This window comes from Pelecanus crispus, chromosome 1 (assembly GCF_030463565.1).
Source record: "Pelecanus crispus isolate bPelCri1 chromosome 1, bPelCri1.pri, whole genome shotgun sequence".
Taxonomy (NCBI): Eukaryota; Metazoa; Chordata; class Aves; order Pelecaniformes; family Pelecanidae; genus Pelecanus; species Pelecanus crispus.
In genome coordinates this window covers 66252946-66267298 of record NC_134643.1, presented here as the reverse complement: position 1 = coordinate 66267298, position 14353 = coordinate 66252946, and the positions used below count along the sequence as shown (strand labels likewise).

The window sequence follows — 14353 nt, the reverse complement described above, 5'->3', positions numbered from 1 at the left end:
GCCATACTGGCTTGGATGAATTAGTTCAGAGGCCTGACCCAGACTGTGGCCAGTTTAAAATGCTCCAGATGGAAACATGACTATCTCCCAGTCAGATTTGAAATGACATGCCCAAATTAAGCAAACAAAATGGCAAAGCTTTAATGGTAACTAGTGCAGTAGGTTTCAGAGAGGGGGGATGGTTTGGGTTTTGCAAAATTGTCCGTCCTTTAAGTATTGAGATATAATTCAATTTTGGTTTTAATACAGTGAAGTCAGTTGTATCTGCAATGGCAGGTGATCCATTGAACTGATAATGGACACGAGCTCAGGCAGAGCGGCCTCCTACTTACACACAGCGCAAAGAGAGTAGTAAGAGCAGTGTTGCACTCAACAGCTTGGGGCCTCTTTTGCAGACTTTCATTGAGTTGTCCTCAGAGGTGGCAAACCTCTGAGGGTGCTCTGAAAAAAAGACCATTGAAGGAATTTTCTAAGCTATGACCTTGCCCTTACACTGATCAGCTATATGGTAGTGGAAGGGTCAGTCCCAGCCTTCGCTTGTCACTTTGCTGACCTCATGTGGCTAATAAATGCAGCCATCCATTGCGGCACGCTCCGTGGCACCCACCAGTGTTCATTGTTTATGCGAAGCCTTAAATCATTGCTCAAAAAAAAAAAAAAAAAGCATACAAAAGTCATTGGTGGATACTAGAACAATGCAGGGGACCCAGCAGGATCACTGTAAAGGGAAAGAGGCTTTAGGGAGGAGACTGACCCATGCCAAGAAGAGAGGAACACTTACAAAATAGACTACAATTGGCATTTCTCCTCTCATTGCCACCAAAGGTAAAATAATAAAAAGGCACTTGCATAGAAGAATAGGGCATTACACAGAAAGCCCATCTGTACACCAAAACTCATTACAACTTCATGAAGTTGGTATGTGTTTCACTGTCACTTACGTGAAACACCTTCTTAAAATGGCACAGTGGGGACTGATCCACAGCCTTCTGTAACCCACCAGATTCTTTCCATTAATTTCACAGAGTTTTGAGTCAGGCCTGAGGTGGCAAAATAGGATACTGAAGGAAGCAAGTCTAAGGAGAATGAAGAACAAGAAAGGAGCTGGTGTGGCAGCTGCTGTAATAAAATACAAAACCAGTATTTTACAAAATAGAATACTTGCAGGAAATATCTACTGTACACGGTAAAAAATTACTTGTAAGTCTAAGTTAGTTTTTCCCTTATTTATCATTAGGGAAAAAAAGAAAAAAGCTTCAAAATGTTTTTTGGTTTTTTGGGGTTTTTTTTAATTGACTTCTTCTGGTAAACTGTAAAGTATATGCTAGCCTGCTGAATTAGGATTTTCACATTAAATCCATCCTCACTGGAGTCTCAGCGCCCTTCTGTAGTAACCAGACAAAACCCTGCTCAAATCCTGGGATAGGTTTGACTGTGCCACACCAAGGACAAACTGCAAGAAGCACAGCTCGGACAAAGGCATGACCAGGGTACCGAAAGAGGGAAAACCCTTAAAGGCAACAGCTACACGGGACAAGGAGGAAACAAAGCAGGGAGAAGAGCACTGGACCAGGATCAGACCTGAAGCTCTTGGCTTTTCCACTGAACTTGGGCCAGTTGCTTCACCTTCCTACACACCCATCTCATCCCTCTTTTCCTTTGTCTGCTGCCTACATACTTAATTCCTCAGGTCAGGGGCTGTCTTGCCTTACAGTTAATACTGTATCTACCACCTCCAGGCCTGAACTGTACCTAGCTGGGTCTACCTATACCCCTTATCTTTTCGGCTAAGCAGTTGGTCTAAGATCACATCTCTGGAAAAGGAGGTAAGAGGAAGATAAGACCCATGGCTTTATTTTAGGGCAATTCAAGTTTGGGGGAAAGGAATGGGTGTTCAGTATATTTGTATGTCCGATGTGAGAGTTTGCCCAGAACACTTGCAGGGTTAGGGAAGCTCAATTCTCTTCATTGCAACTGCTTGAACAAAATTTTATGAAGCTAATAAATACTATTTACAACAGTAACAGGAACATGGCAAGGAAAGGAAAACACAGGACAATGTGAGACCGGGTCTACATAAGAAATTCCATCAACGCACCTAGAAGCCAATAAATTAAATCCATACAGTCCTCTCAGGAGGCACTTCTGGTTTAAGCTTTACATTGATTTAGTTTCTTGGGAAGGAACTGATTTAAGCTAAACAGATTAGCCTTAAGCAGACTAAAGGACATCCATCCAAAACATTGCATGAATTTAACAAAACCTGCTTTCTAAACAGATTTAGTTAAACTAGTATAATTCTCCCACACAGATAAAGTGTGACAAGACAGGCACTGATCTTTACTTGAATTCCACAAGGGTGGAAGCAGTAGGGAAGCCTACTAGGCCTGCTTTCAACCCAGAGAGAAATCTACCCCACTAAACGATAAAGGGGCTGGAGAGGAGAAGAGAGAAAGAGCTAGGGGAGGGCAATTCAGCAGCATCATTGCCCACCCCTCTCCTGTCTGTGCTGTTAACTCAACAGTATCAGGGCCCATTCTTGTCCCTTCAGAAGCAGACTACACAACATGCTTCTCAATCCCCCCCAAAAGGCTCAAGTGCTGTAGACCAGCAGGCACGGAGCTGTGGCTAGATTCTGAGCAGCATTATGCTACATCTCCTCTTTCTCTCAATTCCCTCTCCCAAGAAACCTATCACCCACATGCTCCCATCAGTTTTGCATATTCCACTCTTCTACATAACGTCTTTGTGCTCAGATTAGGATGAATGCATGCACGCACACACACCCACCAGTCGCCGGCACATTGCTGGCATCATCTGCCATCATAATTCAATCCTGCCCTTGCAGTATCAGACAGGAAAGGAATAAAAGCAAAGACAGGAACTGTGTGTGAAGTAAGGAAGGGAGTTACAAAGACAAGAGATCCCATCTGCAGTCACAGCCTCGCGAGTCAATGCAGAAGTTGAACTCCCTCTCTTTTGTGCTTTGGTTCACTGAGGATGACAAGTCAGGGGGACTTTGGTTGAAAATATGTGGGAAAGAGGGAAGTCAAGAAAAAAGGCCTTTTTTATTTTTAAGAGGTGGCATTGACTCTTCTATCTATTTCAATTATCTTCAGTGTTTCATTTCCTTCTAGTTCGGAGTTGACTCTGCAGGGAACAAAAAAACCAAAACAAAGGTTAACGCTAATAGTTAGTCATTTTTAAAAGCACATAACCTGCTTGAATTGGCTAATGCTGAAAAGGCACTCAGTATTTACCAGGTACTTGTCAGTTGGAGTATGGTAACACACTGAATTAGTCATCTCTCTGGCTCTAGGTATAACTTTGACACAAGTGCTCAGAAGGCATGCTTGGGGTGATATGGCTCACCCTAGCCCTCAGAATAGCATGCTTCCAAACAAAATCCCTCTCTCTACTGTTTGGTGTGCTCGCTACTGCTTCTTTGCAGAAACCAAGACCTGGGCCAACAGGACAGTGGCAGGACAAGAAAAGATAGAGCGGAAAGAAAACTGCACATACATATTTAAACCAGTGAATCCCGCTCTTTGCAGAGGCCCCAAAAACTTACATTTATGCTAAAAAAATAAATTACAAAGGACCTCTGTATTAAGTAGTTCAGATAACTTTACAGGTCTGTCTCGTAAAACTGAGTCCGGCAAACTTTCCACAGTAATGCTTTAGTAAGATCACTGCTGCGAGAAGCTCCAGCTCTTCACACCCTAACCTCATAGAAAGCCCAGTGAGTCACAGCCTCACACTTCCACCCAACTGGCAAAAGCTTATTCTTTTAGGAGACACAGAAGTGCTTAAAGAAGTGGGCAGGCACAACTAACAGGTTTACAGGGGTTAGGTTTCTGGCAGAAGCACTGAGTTTGGTAGCTGTATTACTACAATATTGCTGCAACCGCTTCTCCAGAGTAACAATAACTTTGCCTATAAGCTCTCCAGATAGACACGAAACTCTTAACTTCATGTTTCACAGTGCCCAGCATAGCTAAGCCCCTAGCCTTACTGCTGGCCTCCAAGCACAAATGACACTGAAGCCGAACACCCCTATGACAAGCAGCCCACCCTGCACTCACCTGTGCTGCTGCAGGCCCAGCAGCACCGATTTCTCTAGCCTCGTCTCGTTGGCTATTGTGAACTGCATGATATCACCCTGCTGTGTCCCTGGCATGGCTTCCAGGGACAGCGCTGTGTACTTGGAGGTGTCTCCTTGCCCGTCATTGCGATCTGCAAAGGAGATTGGGCTTGACGACTCCTCCAGTTGGTGAGGCTCTTCATAAATTAGCAGACTCCTTGACCTCACTGCATACAAAGACAGAAGGCATAAAGAGATGAGAAAGAGACAGCTCAGAGAACAGCCCCGGTCATTTCAGGAAATGGAAACCAAACCATCAGAGCAGAACTAAAGCTGCTAAGGTCTTGTCTTTTCATAGTGATTAACTGGTAATTTCATAGCTGAGGAAAGATACCACAGCAATGGTCCAGGTAGGGATCAAAAAAGCTCTGATTTATTCACAAAACAAGAACAAAATGAAACAATCACTTTGATAATATACATTGGAAGCAACTGGTTCTTTATGGGTATATAATACTAACAGTTTCCCACTCAATCCTTGGACTCTTTGTTGACACTGGCAAAGGACACACCAGCTGATATCAGTTGCGTGTTGTAACAGTATGAACATTTGCTGCCAAGTAGAAATCCTGCTACAGACCACTAGCTTTAGTTCCACAAACAGAAACAAAACTGCTTTAAACAGAAATACGAAGCAGGCTAGTGGGGAAAGGCTTTGCCCTTGTCTATGAAGTCTTCCGCCATCAGAACAGCCTGACAAGCTATCCTTTGAAAGACACAGGTATATCAAGGAATGGCCCGCTAAGAAGCAGAAAAGCAAGAGGTGCCTGAGGTGAGGTTAGGGATGGGGGTGGAAAACAAGTGCCGAAGTGTACAACCAAGCAGGAAGCAAGACTGGGATAGTTGTCACTTACCAATGGAGTCTGTGTAGGACTCTGGCGAGGAATGCTGCCTGGGCAACACCATCTTTGTAGCAGAAGGATATGGCCCGTAGCTCTGAGAGAAGCTGCCAAAAACTACTGCAAAGCACAGCACCACCATCTGGCAAAGGGAGGATGCAGAAGAGGTAAGTGCACTAGCTCTTGGCCCACATACACACATTGAAACTAAGAATCAACACAAAGCGGATCTGATACTTTTTCAAAACAAATCATTTGAGGGTATTTTCATCACTACATGCAGTGTCTCTTAGCAAAGGCACATATATACAGTAACAATTCTGTGTTTTAAAGGGCAGATTTCAACACTGGAGTTTGTTTTCGTTGTCTGCCACCATTTTGGCTTGTAGCCTTATTTACTCCCAAAGTTGAAAAGCAGATACAACCACCCTGTGTGTTTTACAGACGCTGTTGGGAGTTTCCAAGGTTATTTGTGCTGCTGGCCCCAGTCTTGCTTCGATGTGACAGACAGGCTGGCAGACTAAGAGGACAACTTAGGCCTTGAAAATCATTTCCATCAGTTTATAGCACTAGTATATAGGGAACTCACTGGCTGAGTGTAAGGAGGGAAAAGGGAAAAGTTTAATTTTCATCCTTTTCGTATCCTGACTACTATTACTGAAATAGGCCACAGGCAGATTTACAGCCTTAGTCATATTTTTATTTGGATAAGGAAGTTATTTTTACTGGTATCAAAAGAACCCGTCTTCAAAGGTCACCCTTGTTTTCATTTTACAACTCTAGACATCACTTCTCACATACACTAATGTAGGAAATAATAAAACAGGTCACTCAGAGGAGCAGATCCAATTAAACGGATCCAAAGTGGATCCTCCCTCTCCAGAGGAGAGGATCCAATTAAAACCACAGGCCCAGTCTCCTCCAGAATTTAATGCCTTCCCACAACTATTAATCTTCATCAGCCAGGAGTCTCACCTACCTCAAAATTAATTGTCAAATTTTGGAGAGAATTTTCCCAAGCTGAGAATTTGCAAGTGAAGGGCTTCGCAGAACAAGGGATGTGCCTTTGAGCAGTGGAAAGAGATTCTCACTCCCCTACAATTCCCAGCTTTAGGGACACTCACCATAAGACAGGTCCCTGTCTGTGTGCTAGCTGCCTTACATGAACGGGACACTTTCCCAGCAACCATGGCTTGAAGTCTCTGCAACTGCTGCAGAAGTGTTCTGGAAAGCAAAGACAACAGCCAAGCATCAAATGCGCTGATTTACTTGCTGGTTAAACAGCTTTTTGCTTCAAATTCTACACCTGGCAATAATACAGCATTTATGGCAAGGCACAGACCATTAAAGTCCTCCCCTTGAAGTTAGTAGCAAGGAATGTTTTTCGTTTTACAAGATTTTGACATGAATTAGTACTGGACCTTTCAAAAAGATCTTTTGGCTTTCCCTCAACTGAAAAGTCCCTGAACAATTACTTCTTCAAGCACTTGCAAAAGGCTCTTATAAATAAAAACTTTATTTTCAGTGTTTCTACAAGAAACCATTCTAGTAAGCGTACAAACAACTGAAACTGCAAGTGACTAGATGCATATACAATCTGGTTCTGTGTCATGAATTCAGCAGGAGTTTCACCACTACGTGAAAAGGTGCAGAAGAGAGTTTATAACTGCTTTAATTGGTGGTAGAGGTATATGGCTACCTCTGTTTTTCTGAAAACCTGCTGTACAGTGGTTTGGACCACACGCTGGACCATTTTCAAAGAGAAGGTCTTAAAGCTAGACATGGGCACAGACTTCATTTCTCATAAATTCATTTATTAAAGCCCTTCATTGCTATTTGCTAAATCCTCCAGAAGCTGACAAAAATCACAGATGCTTGAAGTGGCTACTCTGACTATATCTTTCAGAGGTCCCAACCACGATGGCAATTCTGTTCTGGTTGAAGTCAACAGTCCCAGACCAGGAAGGTATTCTGTCTTTCTGGCTGTTTTTCTTTTGCTGTATCATCATCAATTACTACAGTTAGGATACTAGTAATTTACATGGGACATTATCTCAAAGAATGATTGATCTGGGGTTTTCACAGCAGTTTTCATTTTGTTTTCATTAAAGCTTTTTAACAGACAAGGAGTAACCCAAATACTTGCCCTCAACACAGTCAGATATAGTACAATTTTTGCATCAGGATGTTAACTTTGCTGTTTGTTTCCGATTTTACTTTTTGTTTCTCCTGTAAGTCTCACAACCTATTGCAGAGGGTAACCCCCACAAAACTCCAGGCAACAGCTTTGGAGGCTGTGACGTCAAATGCTAAAGCAAGAGGCAAGGTTAGGATGTCAGAGAAAATAGAAGGATTATTTTAAAATCAAGCTGGCTAAAAGCTAATTGTAGGACAGACCCAGAGGTGCCTTCACAGCTCTATATACACTTGTCTGCCTATTATTACAGATTTTTTTAATCATCAATGCTCATTGCTAATTAGGGTTTAATGAATTCAAGGACTTCAGGAATGCATTCTGAAATGAGCACAAGGCATGCTCACAGCACAGATTTATCTGGGCCAGCAGACCCTTCTCAACTTATTAAGGAAGGATGTCTTGCATGCTCCTGAGAGCACGGTTTATTCTGCAACTCAATATTTAAAAAAAGAAAGTCATTCATCTAATTCAGTCCTTTATTCACTATTAGAGAGACCACAGGCAATAAGAGATGAAAACACTGTCCACCATGTAAATGAGACCCTCCTAATTTCCTGCTCCCTTCTGCATCTTTCCCCAATTCCTCCTCCCATCCACTACATGGCATAGGGTTCACAAAGACTTGCATATATGGTATATATAATTTTCTGGCACAGAATGTGCTGCATACAGTATTCCCACCATATGCCACCAGCTACGCTATACAGCAATGCCTTTTTAACCCTGCAATTTCTGTGCTATTATAGAAGACTAAATTTTCCGCCCATTTCAGGCCTGAGTCACTGGGCTTGACACAGAACAGCTCTGCGGAGCGAGGAGGAAGGAGCTCTCCTCCTCCCCAGCTTGGGGGCTGGCAGCAGCAGCAGCCTTGAAATGCTGATCACTCTTGCCACTTTTTGTGGAGGCGTCAGTGAGAAAACAGCTAATGGCTGGTGAGGAAATCAGCAGAGAAGAGGCAATTCTACTCATTTTGCTCATCTCTGCCTTTTTGTGTCCAATTTAAAAAACCTGCTGGGCAGAGTGGGCCCAGAGAGCTGATTCCAAAATGCTCTCTTTTTGGAAAGTACAATTAGGCAGGTATTCTGAGGTCTCCTACACACAGAGGAAGATTCATCGCCCACCTTATTTACCAACTACCTCCACATAAAATATCTTTCTCCCCCAAGTCATTTATCTGTTTGAGCACAGCTACTGTCTTCTCAGCAGACAAGGACTCAGTGTTGGGAGCTGACAGGCTACAGGTGCATTTTCAAACTAAGAGCAAGAGCCAAGGCAAGAGCAAGAAACAAGTTTGTTTGTTCAGAGATGATACCAGTTTACTCTGCCAGTGCCAAAATGGTACACTCCTCAGTGCTTTTTGTCTCTGTTTGAATCTGGAATAGTGGAAAACTGGATTCCAAGGTCAAAAGATCTCCTTTCCCATGCAAAAGCTGCCTTCATTGTTACTGGACAGCTGCAGGGACAATCTGGACTAAGAGAGGGAAAAGGAGCAGCTCTCTGCTCTGTAGAACAGGAACCTAGGTTAAATGAAGATGCTCCCTCTAAATAGCAGCAGAAAGACCATGAATGCCTTTAGTGAAACACACTGTCTATGGCTAAGTCCTCACAGGCAAAAATGCAATCCCAAGGCAACGTGCATAAGGGGGTTTGCACCCACAGGGATTATTTTCACTGCGTCTGACACATTTCCCAGTGATATTCAATTAAAGGGTCACCTCCGTGGGAGGTGTGAACGTGCTTTCACGCTTTTCTCTGCCAATGGAAGCACCTCATAGGAAAGCTGTAAAGTGACTGAAGACTCCTGCGCTCCCTTCCATACACTGCCAGCAAATTCACTCTCCCTGTGATGTCTTGTTTTCATGTGCACATTCACGTCTTCATCTTCAGAAGAGCCCCTTTCAGTACCAAAGTAAGGAATAAGTCAAGGCTTCCCCTCTGCTTCCTGTGACACTTTGATTAAGGAGAGAAAATTTGTCACTCCAGGACCTAGCCAGCTGGGAGGTTTCCTCAATTCAGTGTTTATGTTTAAAATCCAACATCGATTTAAACAAAAAAGACAGCTTCTAGGGGATGCCAAACACAGTTTATTTTGACCAAGATTTTTCAGAGAATTTATCTACTTTGTGAGGAACAAAACCTAATTTTGATAAGGAGAGAAAAAAATTATTCTGTCTTCCAACTCTATACACAGATTCCTTCTCTACCTGTCCTGTTTGTAGGAAAGAGAGCAAATCCCAAAGTAAGGTTTTCAGTGAAAGACCAGAATACCTCAAAGCAGAAGAAAATCCCCAATTCTTCCTCATTTGGATTACAAAGAAAAAATCTAGCAATTTTTCAAAGATGTTTCAGCATAAAAAACACTGTCATGCTGCTTTGAAAACAAGGAGTTGCTCCAGGGCTGCCATGCTTTGTCAACTACTATAAGGGTGGTCTGAAATGAAGTGCAAGATACTTCATTGCAACTTAAGTCCAGATCCTTCACTCCTTGAAAATGACTTAGTAAAAATACTTTACCAGCCTCAAATAAAGGAACAGCCAAGAAAATCAGTGAAGTCTGGCAGCTTTGGTGCCGATAAACTCATGGTGGGTCAGACTGATAGGCAACTTGATCTTTAGATGACTGGGAGTTGTAACAACAGCTTGAGCAGGAGCATGAGAAATGGAAGAACATCCCAGTTGTATTTATAAAGCCATTGCCTTTAAGGTGCCTGTCAGAGTGGAGATCTATACAACTTCCTAGTCATTACTCCATGGGAGGAACTCTAACAGCTACTTGCATGCATTGTCCATGTGTGACACTCTCAACCATACACTAATTGGATCCTATGTCTATCATTTCTCCAGGAAAAGTGATCTTCAGTATTTTTATAAATACAGACTCAACAGAAGTGAAAAGCGAAAGTACTTCTCATATGTCATACACAGTACCAGATGTTTCAATACTGACTTTAAGCCCAAACAGCCATGGCTCCCAGCTAGACAACGCTGGTGTCAGAGATCATATTCAACCTCCTAGATCACTGGCAGTTTCTGCCTTCGGTCCCAGTGCCAAAACTTGAGTGGATCAAGCCTTCTTGGTGACTGGGGCAAATCAGTTCAACTCTTACTGCCATCTTCTTCTCACACGCTTTGCTTTCTAAGACAGCAGTGCCCCACACGTTCAGATGCCACTCAAACCAGTGAGAGCCTGGCTCACTTGTGGCTACAAGACATAACAGATAGGCATGTAATAATGTGCTTCCTTAGTTTTGAGAAAACTGCCTAGAAAGGAACTTGGATGGGTTTCTTTTAAGGGACTGAGTCACATAAATTGGGAGAGGAAACATATGCTCGTGTTCTAATACTAAAGATGCCACAAATGCTGCAGTCACCCACTCAGAGTAATGAGAATTAAAAAATCCCCTGCATCTTGATCCCCAGGCTCCTGCCTTGTTTTTTAAGATGCATGGATGTCAAGGGAGATGTTTCTGGTTGCAAATTTTTTGACCACACTTGCACCTTTTACATTACATCCTTTTAGATCCAGAATTTCAGGCTAAGGCAGGCTCTCAAGGAAGATTCTTCTAAATTTTTTCATGTTACTGAGAATAATGTAGGAACATTTTTACCAGAAGAAATTCTAGTGCTTCCATGGTTTGGAGCCAGATTTTGAAATGCAAGCAGGGTTTCCCTGAAGTCTTAGGTATGTATCTGTGCAAATGTGTTCTATATATAGAGTAACATGCTCTAAAAAACTGATTGCACGTACTGAAACTCTGCTGTTCAATAGTTATATGCTTTGGAAATTGCCCTTCAGTTCCTCTCAACTCCAGCCAGACTATAAAAACGTGATACTGACTGACAGCACATACATGTGCATGAAGTTTTAGGTAAGCAGCTATAGCCCAATTTTCCAACAAGGTAAAAAACCAACTTTGTCTTCATCTACACTTGAATGCATGAACAATTTTACATGTAATTACAGCTCTTATTTTCCTGTTATCTTTCTTTTATTCTTACAATTTTTCACAATGAAAGAACAGTTCTAATGTTTGTAGATCTACTTTTAGATAATACCTTCAACGACATCTTCATTTTTTACTGCATTGAACACTGTCCTGGTTTCGGCTGGGATAGAGTTAATTTTCTTCCTAGTAGCCGGCATAGTGCTGTGTTTTGGATTTAGTAGGAGAAGAATGTTGATAACACGCTGATGGTTTTAGTTCTTGCTAAGTACTGCTTATGCTAGTCAAAGACTTTTCGGCTTCCCATGCTCTGCCAGGTGCACAAGAAGCTGGGAGGGGGCACAGCCAGAATAGTTGATCCAAACTGACCAAAGGGCTATTCCATACCATATGACGTCATGCTCAGTATATAAACTGGGGGGGGGGGTGGGTTGGCCGGGGAGCAGCGATCGCTGCTCAGGAACTGTCTGGGTATCGGTCGGCAGGTGGTGAGCAATTGCATTGTGCATCACTTGCTTTGTATATTATTATTGTTATTATCATTATTATATTGTTATTATTATCATTACTATTTTACTTTATTTCAATTATTAAACTGTTCTTATCTCAACCCAGGAGTGTTTCTCACTCTTACTCCTCCGATTCTCTCCCCCATCCCACCGGGGCAGGGGCAGTGAGCGAGCGGCTGCGTGGTGCTTAGTTGCTGGCTGGGGCTAAACCACGACAAACACTCAAAGTTGCAACCAAAGTCAACCGGGGCTCTGCTTTGGGCATATTAAATAAGATACACATGTGTATGACTGTGTGCTAGGTACTTTGAGAAATAAAGTCCTAAACATATAAATTTGGGCATCTAAGAATAAACTGAAAACTGACACAGCATGATTTTGACCATCACCGCTTTGAACTTTGATTCCTGACTGTACATAGGAGATGGAAGTACCAGCTACAGGACGCTGTGAAGACAGGTTCTGAACTTTTGAACGGTTTCAGGATGCCACGTCAAGGCTCTGTGCAAATACCAATGACGAAACCAGACATTTTGAATTCACCATAGGAAGTGGATAATGTCCATTAAACAAGGGCCTGAAACCATTCTCTGAATAAGACAGTTGCACCATTATACACTAAACAAGAAAAGTGGCTCTTTAGGGTTAAGGTGAAAAAAACCATAATGTGGTTTGTTACATAATTCAGGCTTGATGAAAGCAGGCACTTTTACAAATTTCTCAGTACTTCATTTTGAAGCCTTAACAGATTTTAGATACCATTTGTATCTAAATAGCCAAAACAGCATCTCCACGAATTACAAGAATTTCTGTGCAGAGGGTCAGGAACATCTGCTTCTCTGCAGGAGACTACAAACCAATATCAATGCTATTGCAGAGGGAAGAAAACAATGCAACTTATCCCACATGCCCAAAGTATGAAGGATTTGGAGATAACATCACTTAGCTAAATATTTTTAGAGCATTTAGCATGAGAGAATTAAGATCATCAGTAATAGAGAAGGTGCCAAAGGTCCTGTCTAAAAGGATGGACAATATCAACAAAGCTGTTCTCATGACCGCATGCGCAACAACTCAGAGAAGAAAACAGCTGGCCAAATTTAGCTGAACCGGGGAGAACAACTCTAGGCTTGACAACATGTTGTCCCTGAGTGGTTCATCCACAGCTGCTGCTGCCTTCAGCACCTCCTGGGACAGATTCTGGGAGAGAAAACCCTACTCCACACGTACAGAACAATTCCTGGTTCTTTTATGTAAAACCCTGGAGGAAGAGACAAGAGGCACAGAAATGGCTTGGCCCTCTTCAAACAAGCAGCAGATGTCTTTATGCATGAGCAGTGTGTGGGAGACCCTCTCCAGCAAATTACAGTGCTACAGGGTCTGGCTCCATGAAACTAGAGATTGGATCCAGAGATTAGAAATAACACATGTGACTCAATTAGCAATACACTGGCTGCCAGACAAGCTCTAGGGCCATTTTCCATGATCGTGGGTCTTATCTTCAAAACCCAGCCTCCTCCCACACTTCAGTGCTACCATCATGTTCAATGGTAATATTCAACCATCACTACAAATGCTTCTAACTAGAAGTTGTTAACTGTTTGCTTATCTAGTACCTACTCATTGGAATTTGCCATCATTAGAGAACACACCGAGCATAAGCCATGACTGACACTCCACTCTCAGCTAACAACCAATTAAAAGCTCAGCTATTCATCATTTTCTGCCATGTGTCCTTTGAGAAAGCCACCATTGAGTCACCCATTTCTTCAGAAATTAAGAAGAAGTTGATTTGCACCCTCCAAATGAAGGAAATTCTGTGGTTAGAAGGGTGCACAATAATTGCAATGACATCTAGTAGTCCAGAAGGAACTAATAATGACTCTTGAGCTTCAGCACTGTGATTTCTGGAAGTGTCATGTTCCAGGTCAAGGTATCCTGTTGAAACAGTCCTTCACTAAGTAAAGACAATTTGGAGAGTTGGGCTGTAGTTGTTTGTTTGTTATGCATCACTAATTATGTTTCCCTGGGCAGTGGAAGAACTCAAAGAAGAGTGCTAGAAGGTTTCTCAAGCACACCACAGGCGAGGCAGACAGTTTCAGACCTGACGTCAAAGCCTCCATGCTTTACATCACATTGCAGTCATGATGACTGGCCTTCCTCGTCTTTCTTTGATATTAACCACATCAAACACAGCTATTGTTCACATTTCAATTGATCTCTTTACTTCCAGATTTTCACTTTTCACTATAATATCATGCTACAGTTTTGTTTTATTCATTTCACACCTTACCTGTTAGTATTCTCCAGGACTTCAACCTTCTTACGCAGCTCACTATTTTCATTTGAACAGGTCTCAACTCTGGAGACAGCACAAGGAAAGAAAGAGGAACTTAAAAAACCAGTCATTTATTAAAGAGATTGTAAAACAAACCAAATTTGCTTTTACAACGAGCTATGATCTTGCCTACATTTAATGAAAAGTTACACCAAATAATGAAGTCATAATCTTTAATCATACTTCATAGTGTAAAAGACATTGCAAAAGATACTACTAGCTGTGGAGGGAGCACCTGTTTACAGTGCTCGACTACATCCCAGTAGGTGCAGCTCATTCAGGAGGGGCTGTAACTACTTTTTGCCCCTTGAAATAGAAACAGCAAAGACCCTGCTCAGACTTTCTCTGAGTATCGGGCCATGCGACAGATACTTTAAAAGTC

The 14353-nt window shown here is 42.3% G+C and overlaps 1 protein-coding gene across 1 annotated transcript in view; it reads right to left on the bottom strand.

Moving 5' to 3' along the window:
• Positions 1-2705: 2705 nt before the first annotated feature.
• The window catches only part of CREB3L2 (cAMP responsive element binding protein 3 like 2), a 35307-nt gene continuing 23659 nt past the window's right edge, over positions 2706-14353 (bottom strand). Inside the window, exons 7-11 of the mRNA XM_075717464.1 lie at positions 13927-13995; positions 6108-6207; positions 4999-5125; positions 4086-4311; positions 2706-3150 (exon numbers count right to left, since the gene is read on the bottom strand). Of these exons, the coding sequence (XP_075573579.1) occupies positions 3075-3150; positions 4086-4311; positions 4999-5125; positions 6108-6207; positions 13927-13995 (598 nt within the window). The 3' untranslated portion in view covers positions 2706-3074. The remainder of the gene's footprint in view (positions 3151-4085; positions 4312-4998; positions 5126-6107; positions 6208-13926; positions 13996-14353) is intronic.